The sequence below is a fragment of the Pelmatolapia mariae genome, linkage group LG7 (genome assembly GCF_036321145.2).
Source record: "Pelmatolapia mariae isolate MD_Pm_ZW linkage group LG7, Pm_UMD_F_2, whole genome shotgun sequence".
NCBI classification, from domain to species: domain Eukaryota; kingdom Metazoa; phylum Chordata; class Actinopteri; order Cichliformes; family Cichlidae; genus Pelmatolapia; species Pelmatolapia mariae.
Window position 1 is genome coordinate 53221730 of NC_086233.1, and position 14761 is coordinate 53236490.

A 14761-nucleotide genomic window follows, 5' to 3' on the forward strand; every position below is an offset into this window, starting at 1 on the left:
CATGTATCTGCAGGGACTGTCAAGCAACTTTTCCAGGTTAAGCGCTTTAATTATGACCACAATAAAGTCACACAAGAGATTAGCTGATGATGAATAATGAAAATGTGAACTAGCGCAACTTGTTTTAATCTTTAAATGGCTTATGAGCAATTTTTGCTATTTTGGCAGTGAACACAGAAGAAGAGATCAGCTTATAGTTACGGGAATGTTAAATCTGACTAAATACCCAATTAAACAAAGAGAGACCGTGGCTGGAGCCAAGTCTCATTCACTGCTGCCATTAAATGTTATTTTACGTGCGTATTATCTCATTAAAGAAATTCTTGGATTTTCAAAGAAAACTGGCTTACCCTGACAAGGACTCCAATTATTGTAAAACAGCCTGATTCAATCTGTCATCATCAGACAGTTGATGTTTCCCAGTGTTTCTCAAATTTGAATGTACCTGTGTACGTGCAATATTTTTAAATTTTAACGCTGGCCAGAAACCCTGACATGTTCTCACAACCCAGCTGCAAGTTCACCACTGGTTCTCTGCACAGATGAGAGCAAGTTCATCACTGAGAGACACGTGACTTCCTGGAGACACCATAACCAAGCTCGCTGCCTGCAACATCATACAGCATGACCAGCCTGGCAGTCAGGCATTGATGAGAAATATCCTTTACGAGTGGGGGATAAGAAAAGAGCAATGATCTGTGACCACATGCAAAATCTTTTTGTTGTTGTTTATAGTTAACCTGTTGTTTCGTCTCTGTTGCACCTTTTTTGTCTTTCATTTGGACCAAAGCTGTTGAAATTCCTAACTACACAGATTTATATCATAAAGTTTAACTGACTGTTTAAATTCATTCTTAAATCTAAACAGAAGTTAATCAGTACAAAATGTAAGATTACAACAACTGGATTTGTATTATTACTATTGTTATTTTTTAATCAGATGCACTGCATTGCTCTATTTTGATGACAGATGTACATTAATTTGGTGGGAAATCTCTTACTGTTTCTGAATTAACAAAGAAAAAAAGCAGAAATGTTTATTCAATAAATAAACACATAAATACATTCACATTACAACATCTTGCAGAACAGAAGCAGCACCATGCAAACATTTACTAATGACCACTTTTTTTTAGGGAGCAAAAGTTTATATGATGTCTGATTTACTGATAACTTTTTAATAAAAAGCTTCAAAATCCAGATATTTTCTTTAGCCTCAGTCACAGAAAGCAACACAGATTACACTAATACTAATGTGAAATATCCAAATGGCTCTCCTCAAAGATGTTTTATACAGCCTTTACTCAAGTCAGATTTTGGTGCAGCACATTAAACACAGAACTGATTTTGGACATGCAGTCAGTATCAACAACATGCTGCATAGGCTCACATTTAATACATAGAGCATGGCGTAACATTTAGTTAAAAAGCTCCCCTGTCTTTTGTAATTGCACCCAAAACAGTTTGTGATTAAGGGCAATTAGATGTCCAATAAGCGATGACTAGCAGAAGTGTTAAAAGAAACAAACATCTACTACTCCCGTGTGCTGCCAAAACAGATCTGAACTGCTGGGCCATGGACACAGAACCTTCAGAGGATTTCTTACTGGTTAAATCGTTTGACGGTCTATCATGGGGCTCCAGTCTATTCACAGTATATTCTGTCTTTTGCCCAATGACAGCTGGGGTAGGATCCAGGCCTGTCAGAAATGCTGAATTAATTGAACCAATGGTTGGAAGGACAGATGAATGCATGGTTGGATCATTTACTTCCTTTGGTCTATGGAATAAGGTCTACATGAATCAAGCTGGTTTCATCTAGATCAGGATCATTACAGACCACCAAGTCATTTCCCATTTCCTGCTCTCATATCTGCTCCACTTTCTTGCCCAACCATCTTATTTCTAGAGAGACTCTTTTCAATCCCAGCAGTTTGTGGACGAGGATTGCAAAAGTTTTGTGCAATTATCCTGCTGAGTGTGACCAAGTGTGCTTAGTCCCCAACAATGCTAGGGTGATTTTATTAACAAGCAGCATCCAAAAATTAGCAGAATTAAAATCTGGTCATTTTGAGTGTCGAGTTTATCAAATGAATTCAGTGTCAATAAATGCTTATCTTTAACCCCACTCTTATTAAGAGTGGTCCTGAAATGTTGAGATTATGGCAAGTTTAAGGTGATGTATCATCGGTTTGACTTGAGTGAGTTCTCTGTGAATCAGAGTACAAACAGATTGTCTTGCAATCTGTTTGTACTGAGTCACCCTCATCAAATGTGGCAGTGCTCTTTCAGATCATGTAAGAGGCATTCGATGTATTAAGTGTGAGAAACTACAGGATTATTGAACTCAAGGTAAGCTATAATACAACATCAATTATATCGGTGGAACATGAACAGATTTATAACACAAAAAGATTTCATTGAGAAAAACTTTCATTTATGGAATTCTTTAAGCCATTATATCTTGCTGATTGACATGTCTGGGTTTGAGACATGCTTCATGCTGTTACTTTCGCATACCACCTCTGTGCTTGCACTGTGAACATCTGAGGCAATCTGCCTGCGAGAGGACAGCCGAGTCATTTGTACAAGGCGAGTGTTGTTTTCTAATTCAGTCCGTGCGTTTGAACTTTGACGGCATCTCCTCATACCCTTGTGAAAATGAATGGTAAACAGACCGTAGGTGATGGGATCTAGACAGGCATTGAAAAGGCCAAAAATAAACAGCATATGAGTCAGTGAATGCGAAACTGTCTTTTCCATTTTTTCAGGGAACAACCAGTACCACAATCCAAGCAGATAGTACGGGGTCCAGCAGATGATGAATGAAGTCACAATGACAATACTCATTTTAAGAGTTCTCATCCGAGCTTTAGGGATGTTATTGTGGGATCGGCGTAGATGAACGTCTCTTGACAGGACTGGAAGAAAAGAAAGCACCATGTCCGTTACTCCATGTCTCCCTGAAAATATACAGTCATGTGAAGAAAAGCCTGCTCACAGCACTCTATGCACCCTTACTGCAATCCATAGGAATAATTCACTTGATTAAGTCATCATCAGCAAGTGTCGGCACCTCTGTTAAAGCAAAAAAATTGGTAGAAGTTTTGGTCTGGAGCATTTAGATTTCTATTCACACGATGCAAAATCTTCCCAGCGGTGGACATACATCAAAGTCACCGCAAGGTCGACTGTACAGCAGCTCAAGAGCTACATCTAAAGACTCTACAGGTCTTAGTTAGCGTGTTACGTTATGATGAATATGATCCCTTTTGGAAGGACTGCCAAGAGAAAGCCTCTGCTCACTGAGAACAACATGGCAGCACAGCTTAAGTTTGCAATGTGAACAAACCACAAGACTTGGAGCAAAAATGGAAATGTTTGGCCATGATTCACAGTGCCACATTTGGAGAAAACAAAACACAATCAGCACAAACACCTCATACCAGCTGTGAGTGGTGGTGGACAGGGGAGGATTTGGGCTGGTTTTGCCAGCACAGCACCTGTGGAACCTTGAAAACACTGAGTCAAACATGCAACAGGACTTTGGGACTCAATTACTAATATTCTCATGAAAATCTGCATAAAAAATCTGTTGGCACGCAAAATTACTGTTGAATTTATGAAACGGGCATATTTTGTTCCCACCACAATGCGTATGTTAGAAGATCAGAATCATTCAGAACCAGCAGATTTGCGCAATCGCCATACAACTTACATCTATCTGCATACTGCTCAGTACCTGTTTCTCTATATAATTAAATATTTTAACCTTGAGGTGAAGCAGAAAAATCGGTCAAGATGTTGTAAGAGAGAAGCCTCAGTCAGTGTTTTGAACCCATTGAGATGGGGTTGGCAGCTTCTGCAGGCAATGCCTAACCGTTGCTATGGGGTTTGGTAGGTGGAAAGCCTACAATTTGGTGATGCAAGAATTACGGACTTGATTGGTTGTTGTTTTGGTTATTGCAACAGGTAGAACAATTTGACAAACCACGGGTTTGTATTTATGGGAGGGGGTGTTACGGCCCTATTAGGGCCTCCTCCTGAAGTTGCCTGTGTGGGCATGTCCAACCATCTCTCCTGCCTTAGTGCCACCTTTTTCTTTTGTACAGCTGACTCACATCAGCAATTAAAGGTATTTAAGGGCAGAAAAAGGTGAGCTCTGGTGGCAGAGTGCCATGTGAGTGGTTGCAGTTAGTGAGCTGTGTGAGTGTTTGGAGGTTGCAGCTAGCAGCTAGTGAGATTGTTTTATTTTGTGATTGTTTGCTCCTGCTTGGTGGAGAGGAGTGTGTTTGGTTACTAACCCTTTTTTGACTTGCTTTTCAGTTTACTGACCGACGCTTGAGTTTTGTTTTGTTTCTTTAAATGGTGATAGCGGCTTGTCCGTCTCTTTTAGTTGAGTTATTAATAACACCATTTTGCCTCTGTCTCCTTTTTCTGACCTGGGCACCTTTTGTTACTTTCCCTCATCGCCTGGACCCTTTTAGGGGAACGTAACAACCTCTAAGGCATGAAATGAGTAGAAAGTCTGAATGTAGAAAATTGAATAATAGAGTCTGAGGTGCAAGGAAGAAGCCAGAAGAAGCGTAGTTTTGTGTTTCCATGGAGTGACGAAAATATAAATAAAAAAGCAAGACTGAAACTAAAATAACAGGAGTGCTCAATATAATTTCCTCTGAGACATTTACTGTGCCTCAAGCAAAAAAATGTTTGGAATTAAAGTTGGTATGAAAAATACTAACAGAGTACAAGAAACAGTAGAAAAGGACAAGGTGGAGGACAAGGACCAGTAAGCCTAATCTGTCAGCTCCACATGAGAAACTCACTGCAATGAATAAAATAAATCCTCATTCTCAAGAATCCATTTTCGGTACCAAGAAATTATACTGTAAGTGATGACATATGATGATAATAGAAGCTATTTTAAATGACTAATGAGAACATTTAACATAAGGTGATATAAGAGATAATGGAACAAGTTTAAACTCACAGACGGATTAGGGCCCGACTGCAGTGATGATGCTGCACAGGTCTGTTGTGGTGATGACAGATCTCCAACATCACCTATGGTCATGCGCTTTGGGTACTGACTGATACAAGCGGCGGAAATAAGCTTTTTTCAAAGGGTGGCTGTGCTTTCCCTTAGCAGCAGTATGTTATTTTTTTTATATACCTTTTTTTTGTAATTCTGAGCATTTTGTGGCTCAAGGTGGTTTTTACAACTGTAAACAATGACAAAAAAAGCATAATTATTATTGTTATTATTAGTAGGCCTATTTATCCATGCTGTCATTTGTTCTTATGCATGGTCGAAGGGACTTCTGAATTTGTTCCTAAAATATGAACAAATTCAGGTATAAAAATACATTTTGGATTTGTGTGTGAAACATTCGTGTTCCTCAACCTGCGTGAAATGCTGTGGTGGGACCTTAAGAGAACTTTGTAGAAACAAATGCTTACAAAACCTGAATGACCTGAAGCAACATTTCATACGTAAAGAAGAGTGGGCCAAATTTCCTCCACAATAATGTGAGAAAAAATCGTACAGAAAACTTATTACTTCAGGCTACTGCTGCTGAAAAATGACTGAATAATTCAGGTCTACTTTCTTTTTCACAACTGTTTTTTGAAGCCTTTGAAAAAATAAAAATGAACACTCACAGTTATTCCGGGCCATGCGGCTGGATATCTCAATGAGGATTCGTGTGTAGCAGAAGATCATGATGGCCAAAGGTAGAAGGAAGAGGCACACAAAGGTGAACATGTTGTAAAGGGTCTCCTGCCAGCGCTGGACAAAACTGCCATGGGTGGTGCACTGGGTGAACTTCTCTGGCACCGTGATGGTCACATTGCGAAATATAAACATCTGGATAAAAAAAGACGAGAAAAGTTCTACTGAGCGACGGCACTGCATCCTCATTATCTATCCTGTAGTCAAGCATGATGTAAGTGGATCATGAATATTTAGTGATCAGTTAATCTAATAAGAAAGTAAAACTGAACACAGTGATATTTTACCATATGCTTGCATGCGCTCTAGAGTAACACTTAAAGGTGTTTTCTGATCAAATGCTTGGGTCTGAAAATGCTTGGTTAAGGCCTCGTCTTTCATCCTGGGATTGACACTTTGCTGAAGTTAGCAAAGGATATTGGTTGTCTTTAAAACCCTTCAACAGTCTGGAAATGCTTTAGAAATTCAAATCTCTGCATGGAGGTGGTCTGGGCATTACAGTCTCTGCCACAGTTACTGTAAAAACATCTGAGGGATAATTGTGAATAAGTACAATTTCTTCCTTTTTTTTTTTTTTTTTTGTCTGTTAAAATCATTTTTGTCTGTCTCACTGTCTTTACAGATCCTCTAATCGATAGTGAATCCACGGCCAGCAAGCGAAACGTTCATTCTCACACATTTTAAGGCAGTTGGACATCGTCAATAATTGTTGTCTGAAAATCTGTGAATAAGAGCAACAAGTGTGAGTACCTGTATAGTATAGCTGTTTATTACATCCCCCACTCAAGCAAAGTATCACCAGTTCAGTTCTGGGAGAAGCCACAAATCTCTTTGGGCATGTGGTGTCAAAAGCTGCCAAATCAAACATGTGCAGCTTCCCTTTGTGGTGACCCCCTTATCAATGAGGGAGAAGCTTAGCTACAGTACCAGGAAGAGAGTAAAAAATAGGGATCATCCAATAATTTTAGGGTTAAGGCTGCACTTCTGGCCCTTTGTTTACATGTCAAGGTATCCTTAAGCAAGGAAGAGAATCCCAGTTGCTACTGATAGACAGGTCATTACTTTAAGTGCATTATTATATTAACTCAGAATTCACAATATAATTGAAGTCCATTTAATACTTCCATACAAAGAGAAATAATGATTGCTTTCACAATAGAACAGTTTTAAAAAACTGTTAACTTAGCCGTGCATTACTTTAGCAGATATTATTTCTGTTTAAGATTCAGCACCCTATTCATTACACGATAGTCCTCAATGTCTTGCTGGAATATACCTGATGAAAGTAAAGCACTAAGTAATCGAACATGCTGCTTTTGCTGCTGGGCTGCAATGCAATTACTTGAGGGCTGCTGTGGCTCAGGTGGTAGAGGGTTATCTACTAATGACAGAAGTCAGTGAGATTTTGATGCCCTCGAACCAACCTTTTAGAAAAACATTTTGCTGGAAAACACGCTCAAAGTTAGGACTTGTTTTCTGAAGAACAAAAACATTTTTCAGCTTCAGAATTTAATATTTGTTGTTGTCCTATATCAACTTAAAAAGAAATATTTGCATTCTGTTCAGAAAGCTTAGTTCCAAATCTGAACTCATAAGTTGCTGTTTTTACATTAAAACATTAAAAAACAATTATATGTTTCACAATCTGAATGCTTCTAATTTTCAAATCTGCTTTATTATGTGTTTATGAAGATACACAAATAGACACTCACAGTGTTTCTAGGGAAAGTCAAACCTCAGGGCTCAAGCATTTATTTTGGATTTGAGTATCTAAGTGTCTGTGGGAAGAGAAAAGAAACAAACAGCAGCAGAATTGCTCCTGGCAATTTGGCTAAAACATAAACTGGAGTTTGTTGGCGGCTCTCACATAAATGAGAAAAGTGTTGTAAATTGGTAAATGCATGCATTTTCTTCCCAGGTATGAATAGGCATGTGTGAGCAAGACACTTTTGTTATTAAAAATCGTATATGAATGAATGAGCCCAATCGAATTTATACACTTTTCATGAAAAAGTGTATAAAGTCATGTTTCTGATGAATGTTTATCAGTGTGGGACCCCAGTAAGATTCCCACCTGTACTAGAAGAGCTGGCATCTGGCTCCCTTCCACACTTTCATTTCCAGTTTGGCTCTCAAATGCATTACTACGTGGAAGAACCACCCCACTCCTCACCCAACATTTATACTGGTGAGAGAGCTCCTGACATTTTTCAGAGCAAAAGTGGAGCTGGGTATTAATTTTTGAGAGAGAATGCGCTCATAATATAACAGTATGAGGTTGAAGGCGATGTCATTGCTATTGATGTTTTAAATCGAAGTAGACATCGCTTCAACAAATTGGTAAGGGGAGAAATAAAATGCCGTTGGCAGAATTTCAGTGGAGCATCCAGTAAAAGCATTTAACCAGCAGTCTCTCTGGTTTTCAAGCTTAAATTGCTGAATGAAGTGCATATAAACCTTATCAGTAATACAGTATATGCATATAACAAACTGTCCTTTTATATCACCTCTTGGCAGTAGGGTATATGTACAGTATATTAGTTTACACGCTGACTTTCAGTATGAGGCACTGGGAGATTTGTTAGTGTGACCTTACCCAGCAGAGAAATTATCATTTCACCTCTGGTAACTAAAGATCACACTGCTCTTTTGATACAAAGCTGGAAAAAAAAAAAGTGAAGATATGCACACCCTGCATACCGTCTATAAATTTAGTATAATTCATGTATCCATAAAGTGTTCTGGGTTTAATCTTGTTCTGATTGTTTTCTGATGAAATCGTGGGACTCGAGCGTGCACGACTGTATTAACATGCAAAACAGTTTGCATGAGCCTGTTCTCTTTTGATCTGTGAAGAGTTCGAAATAATCAAGAGGGGTTTTTTTCTTTTTTTTTTCCTTTCTTTTTTTGGTTTTCAGCGGAAGAGGTTTTTAGAGGTCGTGGACTTTGGTTACTCAGTGCTGTGCATTATGTGTACAGAGAACAAATTTGAGGGAAAAAAACAGATATTTAAGTTACTCGCTGAAAAATATTCTGTGTAATAAGTCACTGAAAAAAATACATTGCACTTGCAACATAAAAATCTTTGTGTATAACATGCACTCACCAGCCAGTTTGTTAAGGTATACCTTGCTAGTACTGGGTTGGACTGCCCTTTTTGCCTTCAGAACTGCCTTAATGCATAATTAAACAAGATGCTGGAAACATTCCTCAGATATTCTGGTCCATACTGACATGATAGCGTCACGCAGTTACTGCAGCTATGTCGATATGAATCTCCCATTTCACCACATTCCAAAGGCGCTCTATTAGATTCAGGTCTGGTAACTTTGGCCATTTGAAAACAGTGAACTCATTTTCATGTTCAAGAAAGCAATTTGAAATGATTTGAGCTTCATGACATTGCGTTTTATCCTTCTGGAAATAGTCACTGGAAAATGGGTACACTATGATCATAAAGGGATCGGCATGGTCAGCAAAGAAAATCAAGCAGGGCTGAAAGTGTGCCAATAAGAAGAAGATATCCCCCACACTATTACACCACCACCAGGACTCTAAACTATTGATACAGTACAAGACGAGATGGAGCCGTGCTTTCATGTTGTTTACACATGTTGGGGTGGAAATTGAGACTCAACCGACCAGGCAAAGTTTTTAGAATCTGGTCCATCTAACTATCTAATCGTCAAAAATTATCCTACCCACATGTGTAGATCTCTAATTGGAGCACAACATTTGTCAAATCTGAGCACAGCAGTTTTACAATAAACAGCATATATGGACAAATTTGCATTTTATGGCTGAAAAAGTCCACCTAAGAAACAGAGAGCGGAATGAGAATGTCTGGCAGTGAAGCGAGGACAAGACAACAGAATATATAGGAATATGCAGAAGAGTGCAGAGGATTGATGTGGCATTCCTGCAGGATCTTCCTGTTACAATGCAAGAGAGAGCATTAGAGGGGAGGTTAATGAGAATCTGTGGCCCAAAGGAGCCACAAGATAGCCAGTGATTCACAGCACAGTAGCTCTGTCCTTAGAAGACTCATGTTTACCTCCTGCGGTATCTGATTTTTGATGCTGCTAGTTTACATGTTTTGTTCTGAGCAGTTTTAAATGTGTGTTTGTTTGTTTGTTTTTTGCTGTTGTAACTGTAGTTTCCTCCATTGTATGATCCTTGAAGGACACATTTTCCCCTAAGAACTTTAAGTGGTCTTTTTTTCTTTTTGAAGTAGAATGTAAAATCTTGTCTTTTTGAAATGGACATCTGAAGAGCATTCCTTTGCATACAGTTGGATACAAAAAAGCATTGAGGTGCTCAAAAGAAATGATTCTGGTATAATAAGCATTCAGGATTGTCTGTCATTCTGACAAAATATCTTCATTTTTATTTTACCACTTGAGTTTAAACAGTGGCAGAGGAATTTGTAATTTTGGTGGAAAAGATTTATTCTTTGACACAAAAGTTTCAAGTTTACAAAAGTTTACAGCCTTTTAGCGTTTTGTTTTATATGAGCTGTTTTAAGAAACTATATTCAAAGCTCATCAAAAATAGTGTAAAATATCTGCCCAAATAAATAAACCATCAACCTTTAAGTGATGATGTAGACTGTATTCACTTCTTTTCACTCACTATGTATTTGTGCACCACTCTGCATTTAATCATTATCTATCTGTGGCTCTCTTCCACAGTGCGACTCTTGCCCTCCCCTCACCCATGGCAGATGGCTGTCCCTCCATGAGCCTAGTTCTGCCAGAGCTTTCTTCCTGTTAAAAGGGAGTTTTTCCTTCCCACTGTTGTCAAGTGCTTGCTCATAGGAGATTGTCTGGTTGTTAGGGTTTTCTCTGTATTATTTTAGCATCTTTACCTTATAATATAAAGCATCCTAATGTGACTGTTGTTGTAATTTGGTACTATATATTTTAAAAAAAACCAACCTTCAATTTATTAAGTTAAAGTGGCCAAGCGCCTGATAAGGTATGACTTTTGAGTGAGAAATCTTTAACCACCATAGAGTAGACATGGATGGGGAACTAGCCATAGGGAGAAAAAAAGTGTTTTGTAAAAGGCAGTAAATATGATGCTCTAGATTTATGGAGACAGCTTCAAGTGGCCATTCAATTAACTGCAGTTTTTGGCATTTTCACACTTGCTTAATTTTTAAACCCTGGAGGTGACAGCTTGCCACTGATGAAGCAGATTCACAATCATGCAATGCTGAGACTGTCAGACAGAAACCCGAGCTGACAGTGGTAGTAATAACTGCAGCTGAACTGACTCTGAAGTCATACTCGCCCAAATTATTTACATGGGGTTTCAAATCTGTGCGTAATAGCTCACTTCTAATTACTGTTTCAATTAAGATTTATAGATAGAAAAAAACAGTAAATAAGCAACACAAAAAAGGAAAGAAATATGACAAACAGGGAAGCGCAGAAACAACATTAAACAGTTACTTCTATTTTTAATGAGGGGGACTTGCTGGGACATCCTATTAAATTCTTTTATGCTGCATTGCGTTTTTTCATAATTTTAGGAAAATCAGGACACACATGCTGATTTGATTCCCAAACTCATGAAATATTCCTTAAAGACATATATAAGTCTAAAATTAGTCTCCAGGGCACAGTAATGATCAATGCTAAAATGTGAGCTGATAATACTGCAATAAAAGTAATATTTTACATATACAACTTGCAAATAATTTTCCTGCAGTATATGATGTGTTACAGTGTGTCAAACTCCCAGCCTAAAGATGTGTTTCTTATGCATATTCCTGCTTTATAAAATTACACCTGTGTGTAACATTAAAGATAAATACCCCGGAGTACCTGAAAATCAGCCCCATCAGACATTATTGAAAGTGGCCAATGACCACAGGGGTATGTGAAAATGGGAAAACCTCAGTCCATCCATGCACCCATCATTTTATGTAACCACTTATTCAGCAGTTGTGTGTGGCTGTAGTCTGTGCCAGCAGGGCAAAAAGCATGGTACACCCTGGACCGGCTGTCAGCAAAAAATCCTGTGTGGCTGGTGAATTTCTTAATCTGGTTTTTGCTCCTATAGCCATAGACTGTATAAAAGAAGGATGTAGTCACCATTTGATTTGGTCATTTGGTCAGTAGGATCCCAATTTGAAGCTTCAAACTGAGTGTCTTCAATATCACCATCTTGGTGTTTTGATATCAGATGTGAAGAGCGAGAATCCTCTTTCCTGACACTTAGAATCTCGATAATTTACAAATGTACAAAAATGACTTTATTCTTTATTCAGTATGACCTGTGGCCAGCAGCTGACACCATAAAATCATCTGAAAAGTGTTTACTGAGGTCACAGAGTGAAGGAGCCTGAAGCTATTCTCCCTCAGACCTTTATACAACCGGAAGTCCTCTTGGGGACCACAAGAAAGAACACAAGCTTCAGGCACTTCCACAGTGGTGTCACTTTTCAGGCCCAAAGCTCCATCCACTTTTGACCTGATGCTACTTGAGCTTGGAGTGCTCAAAGAGAGTAGAGAAGCACTATATAAGAACCAGTCCAATACCATCCTGTCAAATTAAGTCAAGTCCAAAAAGTCTGTTAAATGGAACTTTGTCTCTCTGTGCAACCTGATGAAGGTCCCCAGCCTCCTTTGTTATGCGCTAACTGAAGGGTAAAGGCATAAAGCTTTGGAAAATGTGAGCTGTTTTTTCACATATTAAAACATCATAAAACACATTAAGCTTTTAGCTTTTCAGAATGATAAAGACCTCCACCATAGCCCTTCACACTACACCAAAGTAATTAACTAAGAGATAAACAATTTTTTTATGAAAAAAGGCACAATTTCTGTCAATTCACAAAAAAATTCTGTTTTAAAATTAGAGGTCAGTCTGGCCAATGAGCAACTAGAGCTTTTTCCACATAGAAAAACTGAGATTTATTATTAAAATTCTTTTTCTTATACTAAGATATGTAAGAGATCAAATGTGGAATTAAACCACTTTACACTGACAGAAAGGGAGTTTCACTGGTCTGGGCAACTTAAGATCAAAGTGAACTGTATCTGGCCAGGGACATCAAACTCTATTATGATGCCTCCCCCACATCAGATGAAAGCCAAAGTCTGAAACTGAATGATTGCATTTGACTGATGATCTAAACTGGAAACTGAAAGAATAAAATCCAAATCTAAAACATCAAAACATTATATTTAGTTTTAATCATTTATTTAGTTTATTTAGTCCAGAAATTAATGAAATTTATATTTAAACTCAAAAGTGTTTTCATGTGCTTATATTTAGTTTAACCACGTGGTATTTTCAAATTTTACGATCAAAACCTGAATTTTGGGTTACCAATTTAAATAAAAATTAATTCACTTTTTTTCCTCATTACAAACTCACAGGGTAGCAACACCATGTCCTCTTTTACCTGAGGGAGTGAAAGGATGACACTCATGGTCCAGGCCACAGCCAACATGACTTTGCTCTTCCTTTTGGCCTCACTGATTCCCAGCGGATTGAGGATGGCGGACTGTCTATCCAAACTAATGACCACTGTCACAAAAGCGCAGGAGTACATCGCCACCAGCTTCATGAACATCAGCAGCCTGCAGGCGACGTCCCCCGCCTGCCACTGCACCGTGATGTTCCACACCGCGTCCACCGGCATCACGATGAAAGTCACCAGCAGGTCGGCCACCGTGAGGTTCATGATGAGGATCCGGACATGTGACTTGCGCCTGCCGCCGCTGCTGGCAGCCCACAGCACGGCCAAGTTGCACACAGCCGACACCGCGCACAGAGCGAAGGTGATGATGACTCTGACTTTGGCTGCTGTGGAGAAAGTGGGAAGCTCGAGCGCGTCTCCATCTGCACTCTTATTGCACGCTGAGGTGGGTCCCTGACAGCTGCCGTTCACCGTTTGATCCGTCAGCTGGTGGTACATAGCCTGACGGAGATCGGACTGACTGGACCCAAAAACAAGATTAAAAGAGAAGAAAAGAAAAGCTAGAATGTGTATCTCTTCTCCTCCAACATCTCCAGCGCGGAACTGCAACTCTGAAAGGGGAAAATAAAAAAAAATGTCTTCATTCAACCTGATAATAAATGCAAAAGGTGTTGTGCCTTATGCATATGTGGCATTTTCTACCGAAGAACTGCCGGAATGTCCAGTTTTAATTATATTGCCGAATGGCCTGCTGTGCGCAAACTATTAATTCTTTTTTTAAAAAAATGGAAATAATACACACAAAGAATGCAGAGGATATAGAAAGAACACACAAAATAATTCAAAAAATAAGTAAAGAAAATGCAAAAAACATAAAAAATAAAATAACCGAGATGGAAACATTTCCTAAACTTCTAGTCTCATCCTTTAGTTTCTCGCTGTTTCATACCTTCCCATCCTGCAGACGTTATTCCAAAGATAAAGAAAGTCAGGGGGGAAAAATAGGAATTAAACCAACTTACGACCCAGAAATAAACAACTTACCTGCAATTAGGAGCCGTTACCAGTGAGCGCTAAAAGAGAGCGTGTTACTGCAGTCACTGCAGCTGTTGCTTCAGACCGCTTCATTCGTCCGCTGTGCAAAATGACAACCAATGCCGTCACTCGGGTTAACCATTCACGAACCGGTGCCGCTCCTAATGTCAGATCTGGAGAAAGACAGACGAATTATTCGGCAAGCTGTGCGGGGGGGGGGGGGGGGGGGGGGGGGGGGGGGGGGGGTGCTGCTGAGGAGAGTCAGCCTCCTTTACCCAGCTTTATTTTCACTGGAAACTTCATCATAACATGGATTTGATGTTTGCTTGGAGCTGCAGGGAAGCATTTTAGGGACCATAACAAATACCTTTACTGGTGGTTGAATTCAGTGAAATTTTAAAGCTCTTTCATGTTTGAAGTTTGACGTTTTCGTTGTTGCTGCTAAATTGGAGGGGAAGGCAGTTTTGTTAAATTAAAAAAGGCAAAAATCCTCCTTTAAGTACTGATGGAAGATAGAACTTGTTACTTTCTGATTATTGTAAATTACATTTCAGCTCATC

General features: G+C 39.1%; 1 protein-coding gene across 1 annotated transcript; it reads right to left on the minus strand.

Moving 5' to 3' along the window:
* Nucleotides 1-1249: 1249 nt before the first annotated feature.
* gnrhr4 (gonadotropin releasing hormone receptor 4) lies at nucleotides 1250-14241 on the minus strand. The gene is made up of 4 exons (XM_063481132.1): nucleotides 14211-14241; nucleotides 13149-13777; nucleotides 5662-5866; nucleotides 1250-2921 (listed from the first exon to the last, which is right to left on the minus strand). The coding sequence occupies exons 2-4, from the start codon at nucleotides 13662-13664 to the stop codon at nucleotides 2458-2460; spliced, it is 1185 nt and encodes a 394-aa protein (XP_063337202.1). The 5' UTR covers nucleotides 13665-13777; nucleotides 14211-14241; the 3' UTR covers nucleotides 1250-2457.
* Between the last annotated feature and the right edge of the window lie 520 nt (nucleotides 14242-14761).